Source organism: Cryptomeria japonica, chromosome 1 (genome assembly GCF_030272615.1).
Source record: "Cryptomeria japonica chromosome 1, Sugi_1.0, whole genome shotgun sequence".
NCBI lineage: Eukaryota > Viridiplantae > Streptophyta > Pinopsida > Cupressales > Cupressaceae > Cryptomeria > Cryptomeria japonica.
In genome coordinates this window covers 144,466,051-144,482,928 of record NC_081405.1, presented here as the reverse complement: position 1 = coordinate 144,482,928, position 16,878 = coordinate 144,466,051, and the positions used below count along the sequence as shown (strand labels likewise).

The window sequence follows — 16,878 nt, the reverse complement described above, 5'->3', positions numbered from 1 at the left end:
CCTACGCTAACAAGCAAAAAGTGGGGGGTCCCCATTTGCAATGGGGAGATGTGTGAAAACGTCACAACAAGCACTATGGGAGTTTGGGGCCACAGAGATAGGCATTTCAAATTATATTGGTAGATGACTTTTTCAAAATGTTTGCTTCTCAGTATCTCTTTACCATCCACTAAGGTCAATGTATTTCCAAAATGATAGATTTTGTTGACCATGATCTTGCCACCAACATTTTATGTGGAATTGTGAAAAAATTCAACTACATGCCAATGAATGATTTCAAATTTTCAAGGAGTACAACATCTTCGAGCAAAATAAGTTGTTTTACCTTGTGGAGACCAAAGTGCCATGGAATGGATTTTGTTGTTGTATGATCACTTTACTACTACATTTTGGATCCTTTAGATCAGTGAATGAGGCTGAAAAAGACTTATTTCAGGTGGAAGTAATGTTTGGATCTTTTGTTATGCATTTTCATGATATGTATCTCAGTAGTGTGGATGTGAATGGATGTAAGAACCTATTGATGTGTTTTTTTAGCACTTCAAACACAGAATAAAATACCAAGGTATCTTATCCTCTCTTGAATAAAGTCTCTCAAATGCTATGCTTCGCAATCAAATGAGACAACTCCAAGGTTTCTACTGTCATGTCTTGACTCGTGGATAAGCTCAATGGTTGATGTGATTGTTGGTAATCCAAGGGGACTTACGTTGACTAATTGAATGTTGAACGTTTGGATGTTGTTGGAACTTAGATTCTAACTACTTGCTTGGAAAATAAAATGACAAAAAGCATAAGGTTCAAGGAGTCTAATCTAATCTTAAGAATGTAGGAATGATGGACAATCTTTGGTGAAACTCCAACTAAGTTAAGCTTTGACAAACGAGCAACATCTCCACAAAGCTAGTGCGATCTCCTAAGGTAAGCATATGATGTTCAAATCACCACCACGAACATAGACACCATCAAGACGATGCATATCAATGAAGAAGTAGCAATTGAAGTGAAGTTTGGCTAAATAGATCCAGTTGACTACACAAGGCAAGTCTACAATCAGCAAACTGCTGGTAGTATGGATATATGAATTTCACCATTGATCATGCACAAAGTTCTTTCAGTCATCTAATTATCATTATCTAATATGAAGATCCAACAAGAAACCATGCAATTGTAGAAGAAACAACACGTTTCATCAGAACTTCAATGAAAAGGAAGTCTATTTACAACTTTGACAACAATTTATGCCTTCTCTTCCTATTCTACTCTAGCTGCTATCTACAATTACAGAACTATTAACGTGCTTACTGATCTATTAACTATTACCTACTATTAACCTCTACAAATGAGAAGGTTTGCGCCTTTTATAGATAGCTCTTTACAATGGGTGGCTCAGATTGATTCACAATCAATGGCCGAGATTACAAGATGAAATCCCTAATTAGGGTTTGTTACAACAAACTCCTTTTGGCCAGTGAGAAAATTATATTTAGGTTCAATCTTGAATGTGAACCAATAGAATATGAGGTTAGGTATCTCGAAGTTTGTGCCTCCATGGATGAGTCAGGTACATTGCATCTGGACATGCTCATGTAGAACCCTTTGATTGGTTAGTGATGACAAGGATGCCACTTGGTAGACTTGATACTCAACATCACAAAGCTTGGTCAAATTACATTGTTTTCTAAGTTTGATTAACTCTTCTAAAACTATCTTCTTGTCTTGATCACTTTGCCTTGGAGCTTCCATCTAGCTATACTAGCAATGATTCTTGGATTTCCGAAGGAAATTATTGTGAAATTTTCTCTTTTACATGCATTTTTATGCTCGCTTTTGTGAATATTGTGCTTCATTCTTCATCCCTTTAAACTCCTCTATGTTGATCCTTCGTGATGTTGACCTTCATTCCTTGAGCATGATCTTATCCTTAATGTTGATGACCTCCACTCTTGCCTTATAATGCCTTTCCTTGATGTTTCCTTTGAATAATGAAGTTTTCTTTCCACGTTTTTGATGTAGACTTTCGTGTCATATGCATGTTGGATTTGCCTCCATCCCTCATGTTGATGTAGCCAGTTGATTAATTGCAACAAGCACGCTAACACGAAACACTTATGGTATATGCATTCCCAAGTTTTCTAACCTTATATATCCTTCTAACAATGTTCTAATTTATGTCCTTATATCTGATTTGTCATAGTCAGTCTTAGACTTTGCTTTCTCGGGTCTGATTTTACTTTGACAATCCACTTGCTAGAAGTGAAAGGTCAGGCTTTTAGCATGGCAAAGGAAGAAATTCAGACTTCTTAGGAGCCAAAGGAAGAAATTCGAACTTCTTAGAAAGCACAGGAAAAAATTTGGACTTCTTAGGAGGCAAATGAAGAAATTCGAACTTCTTGGAGAGCAAAGGAAGAAATTCGGACTTCTTAGGAGGCAAAGGAAGTCAACTTGAATTGCTACCTCAACCTTGCCCTCATCAAAATCTTTCCTTACTTCGATCTCAAGCCCAAACAGTATGCTAATCATTCATGCTTATGAGCAGAGGAGAGGTTGCGGCCATGACAAGGCAAATAAATGTTAAAGGCATTCACTTCATTTGCTTAAGCTCTTCCCATTACTACAAGAACATCAAAGCATCACCTTCAACTAGCCTTCAATCAACCCTTGTGTCCAGATCAGACCTCTAGGAGGTCAAAAGAAATACATTCTAGGCCAGATCGGAGCTTGGAGGAGTCAAAGGCTAGGCCAGATCGGAGCTTGGAGGAGTCAAAGGCAGCGCTAGCAAAGGAAGGATTTCATGGTTCTGTAGCGTCCTAAAATTGCGACACTTGCAATTTCGACTGCATTTGGGTCTTCACGATGGCGACGCAATACTGAACCTGAATGGAGACCCCGAAACTTGCTCACGACACCAAAAACTGCATTTTTCCAGCACCCTGCCTGATCCTCCTTGCACCCTGCTGTCCCGGGAGGTGGGACCAGAGCGCCCAGCGCCCTGGTCCTTCAGGACCAGGGCGCCCAGCGCCCTGGTCCCTAGCCCTATTTTGGGCCCGGTCTCCTATGGGACTTCGGGCCTTTTTGTTTGCAAATTGGAAAATTATCTTTCCTGGTCGGCCTAAGGTCGGGAAAATCAGTCTTTTAACCCTAATTGGCAAGTATATAAACTATTTTTCCTCTCTCATTTGAGGAGGAGGAAAAAAGGTGAAAACGATATTCAAACATTCAAGCATTCAAGCATTCAAGCATTCCTTCAAGCAATTGATCATTCTAAGTCTCCATTCAAGGCTAAGTGTTGCATTCAAGACAAGGATTCAACCATTGAAGAGGAGATCACTTACAACACATTACATGCTACAACATACAACATACAACAAACAACAACATCTATACCTTCGCATATAAGGATACAAACATCCTTACAACAAGGTATTAGTACTTGTTTTACATTACAGACATTTACATTTACAGCATTTCTCATTTCTTGGTTAATTCCAAAACCGGGGTTTGACCTAAAGGCAAACCCCTAATCCCTAACCCCCCAATCGTCTTCACTTTTCTGTGTATAGGTTGCAGGTACGCGGCTGAAATTGAAGATCTGGAATCCTTGTGCAGAGACGAACAGATCCCCCTTCGTTTCGCGGATTTTTCGGAGGACCGTGTGCACGCCGGGCGCCATCGTCCCGTCAACTTTTGCTCAAACTTGCAGAACAGCACCGTCCCGACATTTTACTACTAATTCCAGGTCCGCAGCTTCATATCATATCCCTAACTCAGTTTATAAGCGAATCTTTCTCACTTTCTATGCATTCCTAGCTTAATTCTTCTATCAACATTCTTTACAAAAGGGGGTAGCCTTGCTGTCTTAACCCTTGAAACTCATTTAGCATCCAATCTTGCATTGTGTGGGATTGGATCTTGTGGGTTTCAACCCCTCTTTTGAATGTAAAGTCTCCCAAGTGAAAACCATCAACCCTAGGGACTCTCCCTTCTCTCTCCTCGGAGTTGGGGAGGGGAGGACGACTAGGGTTCGATTATTTTCCGCTTTACAGGTTCCTAAAGGGCAAAGGAAATTTTCGGGGTTTTGAGGGGTCAAAGGAAGTTTTTCAAACTTTTGGGAGGGCAAAGGAAGTACCCTATACTTAGTCGAATTTTCACTTCAAACCTCCTTGCCTACCATGCTCAGATTGACACCATTGACATCTCCTTTCACCTTTTGCCATCCAAGGTTTTGATCAATAGAACCAATTGTCATATCTTCTACTATCAAGATACCTCAAAAAACACTTCCTTCCTTCAGATTTTGACCATATCTCATGCTGATTGGACATCTTTAAGAGCAAAGGAAATGATCCAGCTAGTTCGTGGATTCAGGGGGTCAAAGGAAATGACCTAACACTTAGCCAATTTTCTCATCCAACCTAATGCCTTCAAGAATCCATAGCTACTATGCTCAAATTGACATTTCATCTTAGATTTCTGCCACTTCAAAGATGATGATCAAAGAGAGGGATCATCCAAATCATTTATCTCCTAAGCCATGAGAGTAATCTGACCGCATTCCAACCTAAGGAGGGAAAAATAACCCTATCACCGCCTAGCCACTTGAGAAAGTGCACTTCTTCAAACAAAAGGCTAATAGCAAAAGACTCTACCACTATCCTAGAGAGCAAAAAAAAGTGGCGGTCTCCATTTGCAATTAGGCGATGTGTGAAAACGTCACAACAGTACCCAGCTTTTGGACTAAAAGATTGGTGGCTCTTGTAGGTTGGTGACTACAAATTTATTTGGGGATTGGTATCTCTTGTAGGTTGGTGTGTACAAATATAATTGGGAATTGGTGTCTCCATTAAGGTTGCAATCTTTATAGATAGGTGCCTACAAAATATTGTAAGTTCTTGATTATCTTTGTGAGGCTATATTTGGGCAGTAGATCCAAGCAGTTACTCTCAACATGGTTTTTTCCCTTCTAGGCTTCCACAAATATTTGGTGTTCTCATGTTGTGTGATTGTGCTTATCATTTGTTTAGCTACATTGATGTTAAAGAAAGATCCGATAATGGTCCTAATGATAAATTAGTTTTTAAGTTGAGATTTGGCATATACTAATTCACCCCCCCCCTTCTCAATATATCTGTGTTTAACACCCTCCACCCTTGTCATCCTCGTACCAAAAACATGGTGTAACATAGCATCTTATTAGGTGATTCTTCAAACTAAATGGGGTTTTATTGAAGCCCTTACAAATTTGTTATAAACACCAGTCAAATTTTACACAAATTTCACGATGACTTATATGCAATGAATGCTATACATTCTAAAGTAACTAGTGGAAAATGGTGGATGATCCTCGATTACCATAGGTTTGTTTGTACAAAAAAAATTCATAAAAATATATATAGCAAAGTTCTATTGTATCCTTGAAACATCTATATTTAAATGGAAACCCAAAAAACCTTTACTTAATAAATAATTAATTAATAAATCCTTATCATCAAGTTGTAATGTCCCCTTTTGTAAAATGCCCTAGTTTGCCCTAGATTACAACTCTTGGCCAATAAGGGAGGGTCAAAGGGAGAGTACCTTTATCTCCTTTAAAGGGAAAACCAATTGATTACAAGGTTACTTAACTAACTACAAGAACCCCAATCATAGCAAGCTAGGATGGGTAACTTGATAGGGTGTCTTTACAACCATTCCCCTTCCATCAAGCCACCTTCTCCCACTTACATGATTACATCCATCACCATGGTAGAGAGGATAAGGATTTACCCTGTGCCCTAAGTCTAACCCTCCTAAGCCCAACGGCAAAGCACTTGCGCCCCCCTTTGGCCTCATGTGGACCCTCCCATGCATATGAGGTGGCGTGCTTAGCGGTGACCCCAACACCATTCCCCCTATTTGAGATCCCTCTCTTCTCTTACCATGACTGAGAACATTCAGAACATATGAAGGTTCCAATATTATTCAGACATTCCACATATAACAAATAAACTGCAGAAAAATCATTAGTCAAATACAATATATAATCAATTATAACAGCAGTGCATTGTAATCGATAGTATGCAGAGATATATGTATATTGATACAGCATTTACCATGTTATGCACAGAAGACTCATAGCAAACTGCAATATTAAGTTGAACTGCTGAGTGTTTATGAAATACCAAGTCTGATGCAATGCCTCCTTGGAGTGATAAAATTGTTGTATAAGTATCTTCTCCTTCACTGGTGAAGAGTCGTGTTTGATTGTTCATAAAGTTATAACCCTCCTCTCAAAAGACATCTCTATATCTTGTGTATCCCATCCTTTCATAACCACTGGGCCCCTTGGTGAAATCACACTTAATTGGTGATAGGTTAATATATCAATTTGGGCACACTAATCAATGGTAAACCAGTTAGACATTAGTTAACATATTAATAGGATATTAATATATTTTATGCAAGATCGCTGCCCTTGTTGTCATCTCACGGGGGTCTCATGGAGAAAGTCTCTTAGTAAATCTGTTCCTCATAATTAGCATCAATCAGTTCATTCATTTCTTCCTGTTGTTGGTCCAAATGGGGGTTTCTTAGAGAAAATTGTGACATCTTGTGTCCAAGACAATTTTCTCCTGAGGGTGCAAATATAGATATCTTGCAGTCTATATTAATAATATTACTAAATTCTGCATAAGAACCTTATCAGGGCTTCATATATTAAGCATACATATTAAGCACATCCCCACGCATACCACCAAGAACAAAGATGTTACTGCCTGTAACTTAATAACAGTTCTGATTTAATCTGATCGATGGTGATGTCTCTAATTGCTTTTGATTCCTTTCCTTTATATCTCTCAATTTGAGGGGGAGGTCACACCTCCTCATCACATGTGCCCTTTGGCAAAAGACAAACCCTTTCACCATTAGCACCCTTTGAAAGAGTGCAACTCTTCATTATTTTTGTCCTTTGAAAGGGGCAAAACCTTTCACAATCAGACCTGCACTTCTTATTTAAATCAGATCTGCACTTCTAATTCCCAAATTATCCCCCCCTTCAAATGAGTTCTCTTCTCCCTTTTATACCTCATATTTGGGAGAGTCACAACTTATCATTTCATGCCTTTTAACCATTTATTAAATTTTAATTATACTATATTCTTTTATATTTTCATTTTAATTTTATTTTTATTCTTTTGAATTTTAATTTTAATATTAATATTTACCATTAGATATTAATTTATACAGGTTTATTAACAAAGAAGAGTATCAGCCATAGGGGGAGCATTTTTTGGTTTGCCATCAATGAGAACAGAGGAGATTGATGGAAACAGTGTTGTCATTGATGTCAAAGGTGTTGTCAATGTTGTCATTGATGTCAAGGTATCTGGAAGAGTACTGAAGCATTAATTACTGACATATCATATCAAAGCATTTGAGATTCAAAATGACAGTGTTGAACCATTTTGGATATCTTTCATGTTGAATGTCATTTATCTCATCAAGTAGCAGTTTCAGTTGATTATGGAGGTTCAGAAGTGCCTACAATATGTTTTTGAAGTTTGTTGCTCACAGACAAACTGTGCACCTAGCTGCACTATCATGGTGTTTGGCTATGCATTCTATCATAACTAAGAGCTATGGCCTACGGTTTGGAACTGAAGTTGCCTAATATGTTTCAAATTCCAGAGTTTCAAAGGTTGAGCTTCAACAGAAAGAAAGTTAGAAGTGACAAAGTGTTCACTATGCTAGTTGGCCGAGTGTGTTGATGATCTTGATGGATGCACTAGAGTAGGGTAGCATGCGCCAGCTGAGGAAGCATGTGAAGGTTATTTAAGACTAGTAGAGTTCGTGTTGGGTAGTGTGAACCCACTCCTAGAGTAACGTGTGGGCTTTATGACCAAGCCTATTACACGTTCACTTAAGGACTTTGTTTGTGGCTGACTTGTGAATGTTGTAATTATGTTCTGGGTTGACTTGTGAATGTAATTGATATTGTAATGCATATATGTTGTTGATCCAGGATCATTCCAATGCGTTGCAATTGGCAGAGGTGACAAAAGTTGTGCAAGTTGACTGCTCAATGAGGAATAAAATTAGATATATTGAAGTTTGTGAATCATGATGCAAGTCCTATACATACAGTGAGGGTATTCTAATATAGATAAGATCAGATTGATGTTGAAGAGAGAGTTGTGAAGGTCCACATAATATATCATTTGTGTATCTTGTTTGTAACTGAGGTTGCTGCCTCATTATTTAAGTTGGTGCCCAGCTCTTGGATTAGGGGATCAGTGTCTCCAGTAGGTTGGTGACTGCAAATACATTTGGGGATTGGTGTCTCTTGTAGGTTGGTGTGTACAAATATATTTGGGGATTGGTGTCTCCATTGAGGTTGCAATCCCTATGGTTTGGTGCCTACAAAATATTGTAAGTTCTTGATTATCTTTGTGAGGCTAGATTTGGGCAGTAGATCCAAGCAGCTATTCTGAACGTGGTTTTTTCCCTTCTAGGCTTCCACGAATATCTAGTGTTCTCATGTGTTGATGTGTGATTGTGTTTTATCATTTGTTTAGCTACATTGATGTTAAAGAAAGATGCTATGTTTTGAGAATACTCTCAAAACATCGTGTAACATAGCATCTTATTAGGTGATTCTTCAAACTAAATGGGGCTTTATTGAAGCCCTTACAAATTTGTTATAACACTAGCCACATTTTACACAAATTTCAAGATAACTTATCTGCAACGCATGCTATACATTCTAAAGTAACTGGTGGAAAATGGTGGATGATCCTTGATTACCATGTGTTTTATTGTATCCTTAAAACATCTATATTTAAATGGAAACCAAAAAAGACTTTACTTAATAAATAATTAATTAATAAATCCTTATCATCAAGTTAATAGTTCATTAAACAAACCTTTCACAATTTAATAATAGAATCTTATTGATTTAAACCTTCAAATTTCCATTTAATACATCATAGGCTTTTATAGAATTGCCTAAGTGTTGTAAATTTCTTATCGAACATACATATTTCTTTAAAATGAATCTGCAACTTAAATGTTTGGAAATTTGCAGCACTTTGGTGAACATCAACTTTTAATATCAATTGAAAGATTGAAAGAAATATTAAATGATATGCCAAAATAAACATTGACAGAAAAAATGCAACACTAAAACTCCAACACTAGCAAACAATAGTGGATGATGTATGACAATGAGCAAGTACAATGGACTAACGGTAGTGGATGTGATCATGGGCAAACAGAACATTCAAACTTCAACAAACAATTTCCCACAATGTCTCTATTCTGTTTATCAAGTTCCCTAAAGTTTCATTGAGTTTGTCCAAGACAAACCTACAAGCATCTAAACACACCTTGCATGAATCCCTTAACATTCTAGACCTAAATATGGACCAAGTACAAACCAGACCCAAACCACCCAAGCATGGCCACTATGAACCCATAACATTCTTTTAATTTGTTTATAATTGCTTGTTATTCCTGATATAGATTTCTTCAAATCCTCTACGTTTTTCCAAAATGAACTATTCTCAAATTTTAAGCAAGTTCTAAGAAAACATTATTGTCATGTATGTTCTTGTTTCAGATCAATTTTGCAAGCCAATTTTAAGAAGAGTCCTCAAATTTTTCCTTAAAAGATGCCATCTTACTATGTGAAAACACTTTAACGAAATGAAAAGTTTCAAAACATACAAAACCCAAACTCAAAACAAATCAGAATATTTCTTAAAGTTGTGGCATCCTTGATATAAATTATTAAACTCGTGAATTAACCAAGAAAATATGAATGATACATACCAAGGTTGAAACTTGAACAACATCAGAATCAACTACCACTGTGGTTGACTGAATTGATTTCCTCTTGCTTTCAATGACCTGTAATATTACAAGAAAAAATTTCAAAGAAAATCTGGCCCAATGAGTAAGAGATTTTAAACTAGTACATTATTTGAAAGGCCAATTTAGTGAAAGAAAAAAATGACAAAATTTAATTGAATCGTCAAGACAGAAAATATTACAAAAGTGTGACACAAACAAAAAATATTGTGAACAAGCACACTACCATTCGAAATATTGCATGTGACCTGCTACTATTAGCATTCATGTTTGTGCCCCCAAAATGACGATTCACTGAAAAAGCAACAAATCAAAAATTTCTTTAAAATGTAGTTACTTATTCAGCTTAGTGTGCATAACTTTGAAGAAAATTTCAAAGTCTTGCATTAATCATGACACTGTCCTGGTAAAAAGATAAGAGAATAACACAAATACTTTAAAAGGTAATGGCTGGACAGATATTATACCTTCTCCAAACTGCAAAGTTTCCAGCACTTGTTGAGGACTATTGACAATTAATTCCTTTAAGCCTGCCACAAATACTCCACGCTAAAAAGCACAGACATCTTTAGTTTATTGATGTTTGAAGACTGAAAGACAAGAGGAAGACTGAAAGACAAGAGTGCAGGGCATCAATAGCACTTGTACCTCTTGATTCTCATGGATCTCGAGCTTGCAATTTTCAGGGCAAAGAAGATCCTTTATCTCTTCATTATATATCTCCATGAAGGACACTCGGAGGAGAAACTCCCTGTCAATAACCTGCATGGTCCCATTAATTCAGTTACAATGCGCTATTAGCTTCCTGTATTTGGAACCTGAACATGCCTGTAAGTCTTTTACATCAGAAAAAATCAACAATGCCTTGTAAAAGGGATAGGAAGCCGAACCATTTTGATATGTTCAAACACATCAATGACAGCTAATGATATTATCCCCGGGTTTGTCATTGTTCCATGCATTGTATATGTCTTGCCACTATTTGTTTGCCCATATGCAAATACCGTACCTAGAAACAATGTTCAAACAGATAAACCTATTAGAGTTCTGCTTATGAGTATATGAAAATTGCAATATATTTAGTATAGTTAATGGTCATTTTTTTATCAAAATTTAACAGATCCTTTTAATTTTGGACATTTTTTTTTATTTTAAGAATTAACCGTGCCCATCTTATCAGTGGTGGTTTTGCAGATTTCATTACTTTGTGAGATAATACCATTACATCACATACCCTCAAAAAATCTGTTTTGGGATTCAGACACTGTGTTTCTAGCATACATTGCAATTTTATAATCTAAAGACAAAGAAAAACAATCAACTTGCTTAGGACAAGTAAGAAAATCATACCATTGAAGCCACTAACAGCTGCCAGTGCCACTTGTTTTGGATGAGCTCGGTAAACATCTTCGTTATTAGCATCACGACCAAAGACATTATCTACAACAGCAGAAAGTTTCATCATATATTACCTATCATAAAATACTGAAACCCTTTCTGTTTTCTTGTTTCAACAATGACCATATGCCGTCAATGGGGCACTGTATACTCAGAGTGCTTTATGAAAATAAAAACAAGGAATTAGATAGTCAAAATTTGGCAAATGTTACTCCGAAGGAAATTAATACCAAGGTGCCCAAAACCAACCAATTTACTTTTTGGCCATCTTGCATGTAAATTGAGAAAAACCAAAGGTTTTAACTTTTATGTAAGACATCAAAATGCACTGCAGTTGGGTGCAAAATTAAAATTGTTATAATTTGCTGAAACTGCAATGTGGTTCAATTGATATGTTAATTATTACTAAAACCAGTGGCTGCTACTTCAATTCATTGTTAAGAAAAATTTTGAACATTTAGCCCCATCTACAAGTCAGTATTCAGTGCCCCTTCATAGATTTCCCGTGGGAATGTAGCCCTAACAGATTAGGTTCAATTCATTGGTAAGCAAGTCAAAACTGCAAATAAACTATTTGCCCAGTTGCTTGAGCAGATGTGTTGTAAAGTTGTGGTATGACAATTGTTGGTTACATTCAAGCATTGTCTGTATTTAAAAATCATAAGAATATGGTCCAAGCTTCCCATAATGCATTAACCTCCCCTAGGACTTACCAGTGCTATCAGCATAGAGTTTAGGAGGGAACAGTAAGCCAGTGGTGACGCTCAACAATTTGTCAGTTTTCACAACTCAGAGAATCAGCTCAGATGTAGTTAAGCGCAACACAAGTTCTCTTCCCCACAATAAGAAAGCCTACAGCTCCTGTTCACACATGTCGAAGTTCCAATGTAACAGGTAGGTTTCAAATTCCATATAATCAACACAGCTGCAGAAATCCAGAACAAAGGTTTGTATGATTCACTGCTCCATCTAGTGCACATATTTGTAATTTTCTATTAACTACATTGAATCTCTTTATTTTTGCAAGGCAAACTTAACAAGGTTAGGCACTGCCCTTAACAGCATGGACCACATTGCTAATAACAGTAAACAGGGATCATGAATTGATGTACCCCACAATACTCCGTAACTGTTATACCACAACCACACCACATGTTTGCATAAGTATCCTGATTACAATGGGGCAATCTGAACATATCTCAACCCCTTACCAGTTACCCACTTTCCATTTAAACCCTAAATCCCTCAGACGCAAGTACATCAGAGCTGTAGAACATTAACGCAATAGAAAACTAAGAAATGTGTAGTCATTAAAAAAAATTATAATCTCTGAAACTACAGACCAGAATGCGGATAAACCTATGTAGAGCTGCAAACCCAAAATTCATCACCCACTAAAATAAGTCTCATCCAAGCCCACAATTAAAACACAACCACTATTGTTGAGCAAACACTTGGATAGTACCCATTACAGCTTCCGTTCACTAAACAAATTTTATACCAAACAGAGGTGATGTATCCTTACCAAAGCAGAAGGACTGAGTAATTGATGGTGTGCTTAAGGATATAGAGTTCTGGTATATTTTCCACGGGTACTCTGCCCTGCAGATGTCATTCTCCATAGGAGGCCTTACACGGATCCCGACCCATATATTCTCCATTTGATTTTCGTGCTCAGATCCGAATGGCCCTGCTAAATGATTGACAGAATATGGACGTTATTCATACTACAAGTAGACACGGTAGACATTGGCGCTCTGGTGAAGATTTGAATTAAAGGGCAATTCAAATATTGGGTAGATGCGCTTTATTAAGTAATGATTTTAGCCTAGAGTATCTTGACTAAGAATGTTTTGCAAAATTTCGGAGTAAAGTCAAGAAATCATGAAAGCTGCTGCATTATTTGGGTCCCTCGTAAACTTGGATCTTTGTTTAGGACATGGAAATAGTAGCTTTATTTTACAAACAAGGTCCATAGTGGTTATTCACCTAAGTTGTGAGGTAATTTTTTGTTTTTTGTTTTTAAGAGTGAAATGTGTAAATTGGAGTTTTATATTATTTTATGCAAGATTTTAATTATATTACTTTAGTACATTATTTTGATTGATTTGGTATTTTTGATTGGTGGGTTTTTTTGTTTTTGTTTTTATCAAAACAAAAAAATTGTTTAGATAATTTTTAGTTATCAAATTGTTAGATTTCTTTTTCTTAAGTGAAATTTGTAAATGTAAATTTAATCTTCATACATCTAAATGTTGTATTTCATAATAAGTTCAAGTTAACTCAATTGCAAGTAGTGTTTATGTGTTGACTTGTGTGGCAAAGCTTTCAAATTGTGTTATTAAGTCATGTATAAAAGACTATCACTCCTTAGGTCATTTGCATTAAGGAGATATATTAGCCATTAATCATCGAGAAGAAGCATCTAGGATATGAAGACCCAATTACATCTATGTGTCACAAGGGATTGATTTCACCTCATTATTTAGCATTCTACATCAACTATTGCATCAACCTGTGGCAAAATTGTAGCTCTTTCACTAGATTGCTTTAATATTTGTTACAATGTGTTCCATTTGCATCAAGTCTCAAGTGTCGATCACCCAACATTATTGAAGCTACATTATTGTCAATGGTATTTTTACATACTATCTTTCAACTATTGTAAAATTGTTAAACCATTCAATGGGATTGTCTAAGGTAAAGATCATTGCATAGCAAGCTTCAAATCATGTTCTTCAACAACAATAGGTTATAGATTGCAAGTATAGGTACAATCAAATCTTTATTTGTATGTGTTAGTTCTCTAACATGCTTTCAATAGTTTTTAAAGATTTGTGAGATCTTATGTTCAAAGCATATGGTAAGTTGGTCATCAAATGAGAGAGGTCCTAAGATCAATCTTCTTACACTTTTAGCTTTGTAAGACTGGAGTGGGTAACCATTTACGGTGTATTGGTGAAAAATACTTGCAATAATTATATCACAATGTAAAGTATATACAAAGTTTCATGGATTATAACAAGAATTTTTGAAAATATGAAAATACATGGTTTATTCCTTGTAGAGTTAATAGTCACGTGTGAAAAAAGTAAAATCTAAATAGATTACAATCAGATTCATCATTTTCAGCAATATGTCGGTCAAAGGGAATATTCAAAGATGGATCAATGTTTATCCTAAGGAGTATTAAAGTCACTAAATAGTTTCACTTTTCTGCTTTAACAACAATATTTCAGGTTGTCTTGAGTCCTTAACTTTGTGTTATTGCCTTATAAAGATACAACTAGTAAATGGCTTATACAAAATACATTCTATTTAATAATCGACTTGTAATACTAACATTTTTCATTACTATCCATTAAATATTTATATCGTTCCTTAAATAAGGACTAACATAGACTAACAATTCAAACACAACAAATGTGTGTGAATAAACTTATAACCCTTAGCTGTTCATTTCAAAGAAACATTATATTACAAGAGTGTAGATAACAACAACTTGTAAAACATGTATTTAGATGATCTTATTAAGAAATAAAGTATTACAATAGAAGCTGATAGAAACACAACAACATTATATTTATTATTACAAACTCAATACAACTTGCATATCCTACCTATTTCCAACCTCACTTACAGTATAAATGTATTCCCTTTATAGGAGAGACAATTGTGAAAACACATAGGTAGGTGACACTTGTCATTTTACAATATTTTAATGAACTATCATGCAATTGAATGGATAGAAAGACTCCTAAACTACTTGAGAGCAATTCACTTGAGCATATAAATTGCTTGAAGAATTAGGTAGAGATGAAATATAATTAGTCCACCCAAGTTAAAGTGTAGGCCTCTACTTGCTAACATAACTAGTGATGGGGGCCCATTCATGGGCCTAGGCGGGATGATTCATCTTTTGGAAGTTCTCATGAGCAGTCGAATGTAAAATGGACTCCACCAGAGGAAGGGTGGATTAAGGCAAACTTTGATGGAGCGTCGAAAGGTAATAGAGGTGAGTCTAGGGCAGGTGTGGTCTTTTGGGATTGGATGGGTAACATCATAGCATGGGGTGCCAAACAGTTGGAGAGGGGCACGAACAATGAATCTAAGGTGCAAGCAGCACTCTTGGCAATTGAGCATGGATTAAAACTCGACTTTAAGAAGTTACATTTGGAGGGTGACTCATTGATTATTATCAATGCAATCATTAAGGGGGAAATGCAAGCGTGGATGTTAAACAAGTTTGTTCAAAAAATAAAATTTGATTTGAAATATTTTAACGACTTTAAAATTTTCCATGTGCACAAAGAAGGAAACAGAGAAGTGGATGTTTTATCTAAATGGGCCAGCTTGTTTGAAGGTGTACACGAATATCAACTGGAAGATATTCGTAATCTTTTGAATGATGACTGGGACAATAACACGGTGTAAATGGAAACACCGAGATTTTTTGGAGGACCAAAGCACTAGTTGAAGGACATGATAATTGGCATGATCAAGATGTGGAGTTAATGACGGATCGTGCAGACAAGTTGTAAAGATATGCCTTGGCAGTTCATTAATGGAAATGTAGTGATGACACTGTATTTTGGTGGCGTTGAAGAATGTCTAATGTTGGGTGAAATGAATGCGAGTTGGATTGATGCGAGTTGGATTTGGTGGATATTTTATTCATTATAACACAGTGGTTTTCTGAAATTTATCTGCAGCAGAGCAGGTTTTCAATTTGGAGGTGACGGCATTGTAGTTGTTTTGACTATGGAGGTGAATTTCACTCTTAAAACAAAGAGGAAATTGGTACCATTTGTGGGAATGGTTTCGAACAAGTGTATACATGGTCTTTTTCTCCAGAAGGATGAGAGGTTGTTGGAGGCAGTTAAACTAATGTTCGGGGAGGATATCGTGCATATCAGTCATCGATATTGGACAAATATGGAAATCTACTCGCTAATTGTTGCATGGAGTCTCAATCTTGAAGAGGAAGTTGATAAGGTGTGTCGGGTGTTGAAAATCTCATTGCAGAAGAGCATTTGGGTGGTTTGGAGTCAATTATTGAATGGGTTGTTCGAAGGGTTGGCATTGACATCTCGGAAGGAATGGAGGAACCTGGGGACCCCATACCATTTGTTTGGTGGCCAGAGGATGAAGTAAAAGAGAGATGCAGAGCATCGGCATGGCGTGGTTGGGAAGCCTTTAAAACATTTGTAGGGATGATAAGAGTGGAAGAGGCTCTCAACGTAGCACACCTATTGGAAAGAGTGGAGATGGGTCATGAATTACAACCAAGGGCACATACAAATGAGGCGATGTGTATTTTGGCCAGGTTTAATGAGGAGTATCCATATAATAGTTAGTCTTTCAGTTTTTAGCTCTTGGCTAGTTCTGCAGGGTTGTAGGTGGTGATAGTAGTTTAGTATTACTGCTTTGATAATGCTTTGATAATTGTTGGGTAGGATTATGCCTGTTAGACTATTTTGAATTGCCATACTGAATTTTGCAGTGTTTTTTGGTGGGTTGCTTGTTGCACAAGTTATTTGAAATGATGATTTTTGAACAATATACTTTTTTATTTTGAAATTAATACAATAACCTTATTACCGACCAAAAATAAAAACATAACTAGTGATG

General features: G+C 36.5%; 1 protein-coding gene across 2 annotated transcripts in view; it reads right to left on the bottom strand.

Moving 5' to 3' along the window:
• The window catches only part of LOC131027474 (kinesin-like protein KIN-7N), a 95,575-nt gene extending 82,407 nt beyond the window's left edge, over positions 1-13,168 (bottom strand). The window contains exons 1-8 of one of the 2 annotated variants that reach the window (XM_057957567.2): positions 12,773-12,876; positions 11,961-12,172; positions 11,200-11,289; positions 10,740-10,858; positions 10,498-10,611; positions 10,317-10,398; positions 10,076-10,143; positions 9,811-9,888 (exon numbers count right to left, since the gene is read on the bottom strand). In XM_057957567.2, the coding sequence (XP_057813550.2) occupies positions 9,811-9,888; positions 10,076-10,143; positions 10,317-10,398; positions 10,498-10,611; positions 10,740-10,811 (414 nt within the window). In that variant the 5' untranslated portion in view covers positions 10,812-10,858; positions 11,200-11,289; positions 11,961-12,172; positions 12,773-12,876. Of the gene's footprint in view, positions 1-9,810; positions 9,889-10,075; positions 10,144-10,316; positions 10,399-10,497; positions 10,612-10,739; positions 10,859-11,199; positions 11,290-11,960; positions 12,173-12,772 lie in introns of both variants that reach the window. The other variant, XM_057957561.2, reaches the window with a different exon arrangement.
• Between the last annotated feature and the right edge of the window lie 3,710 nt (positions 13,169-16,878).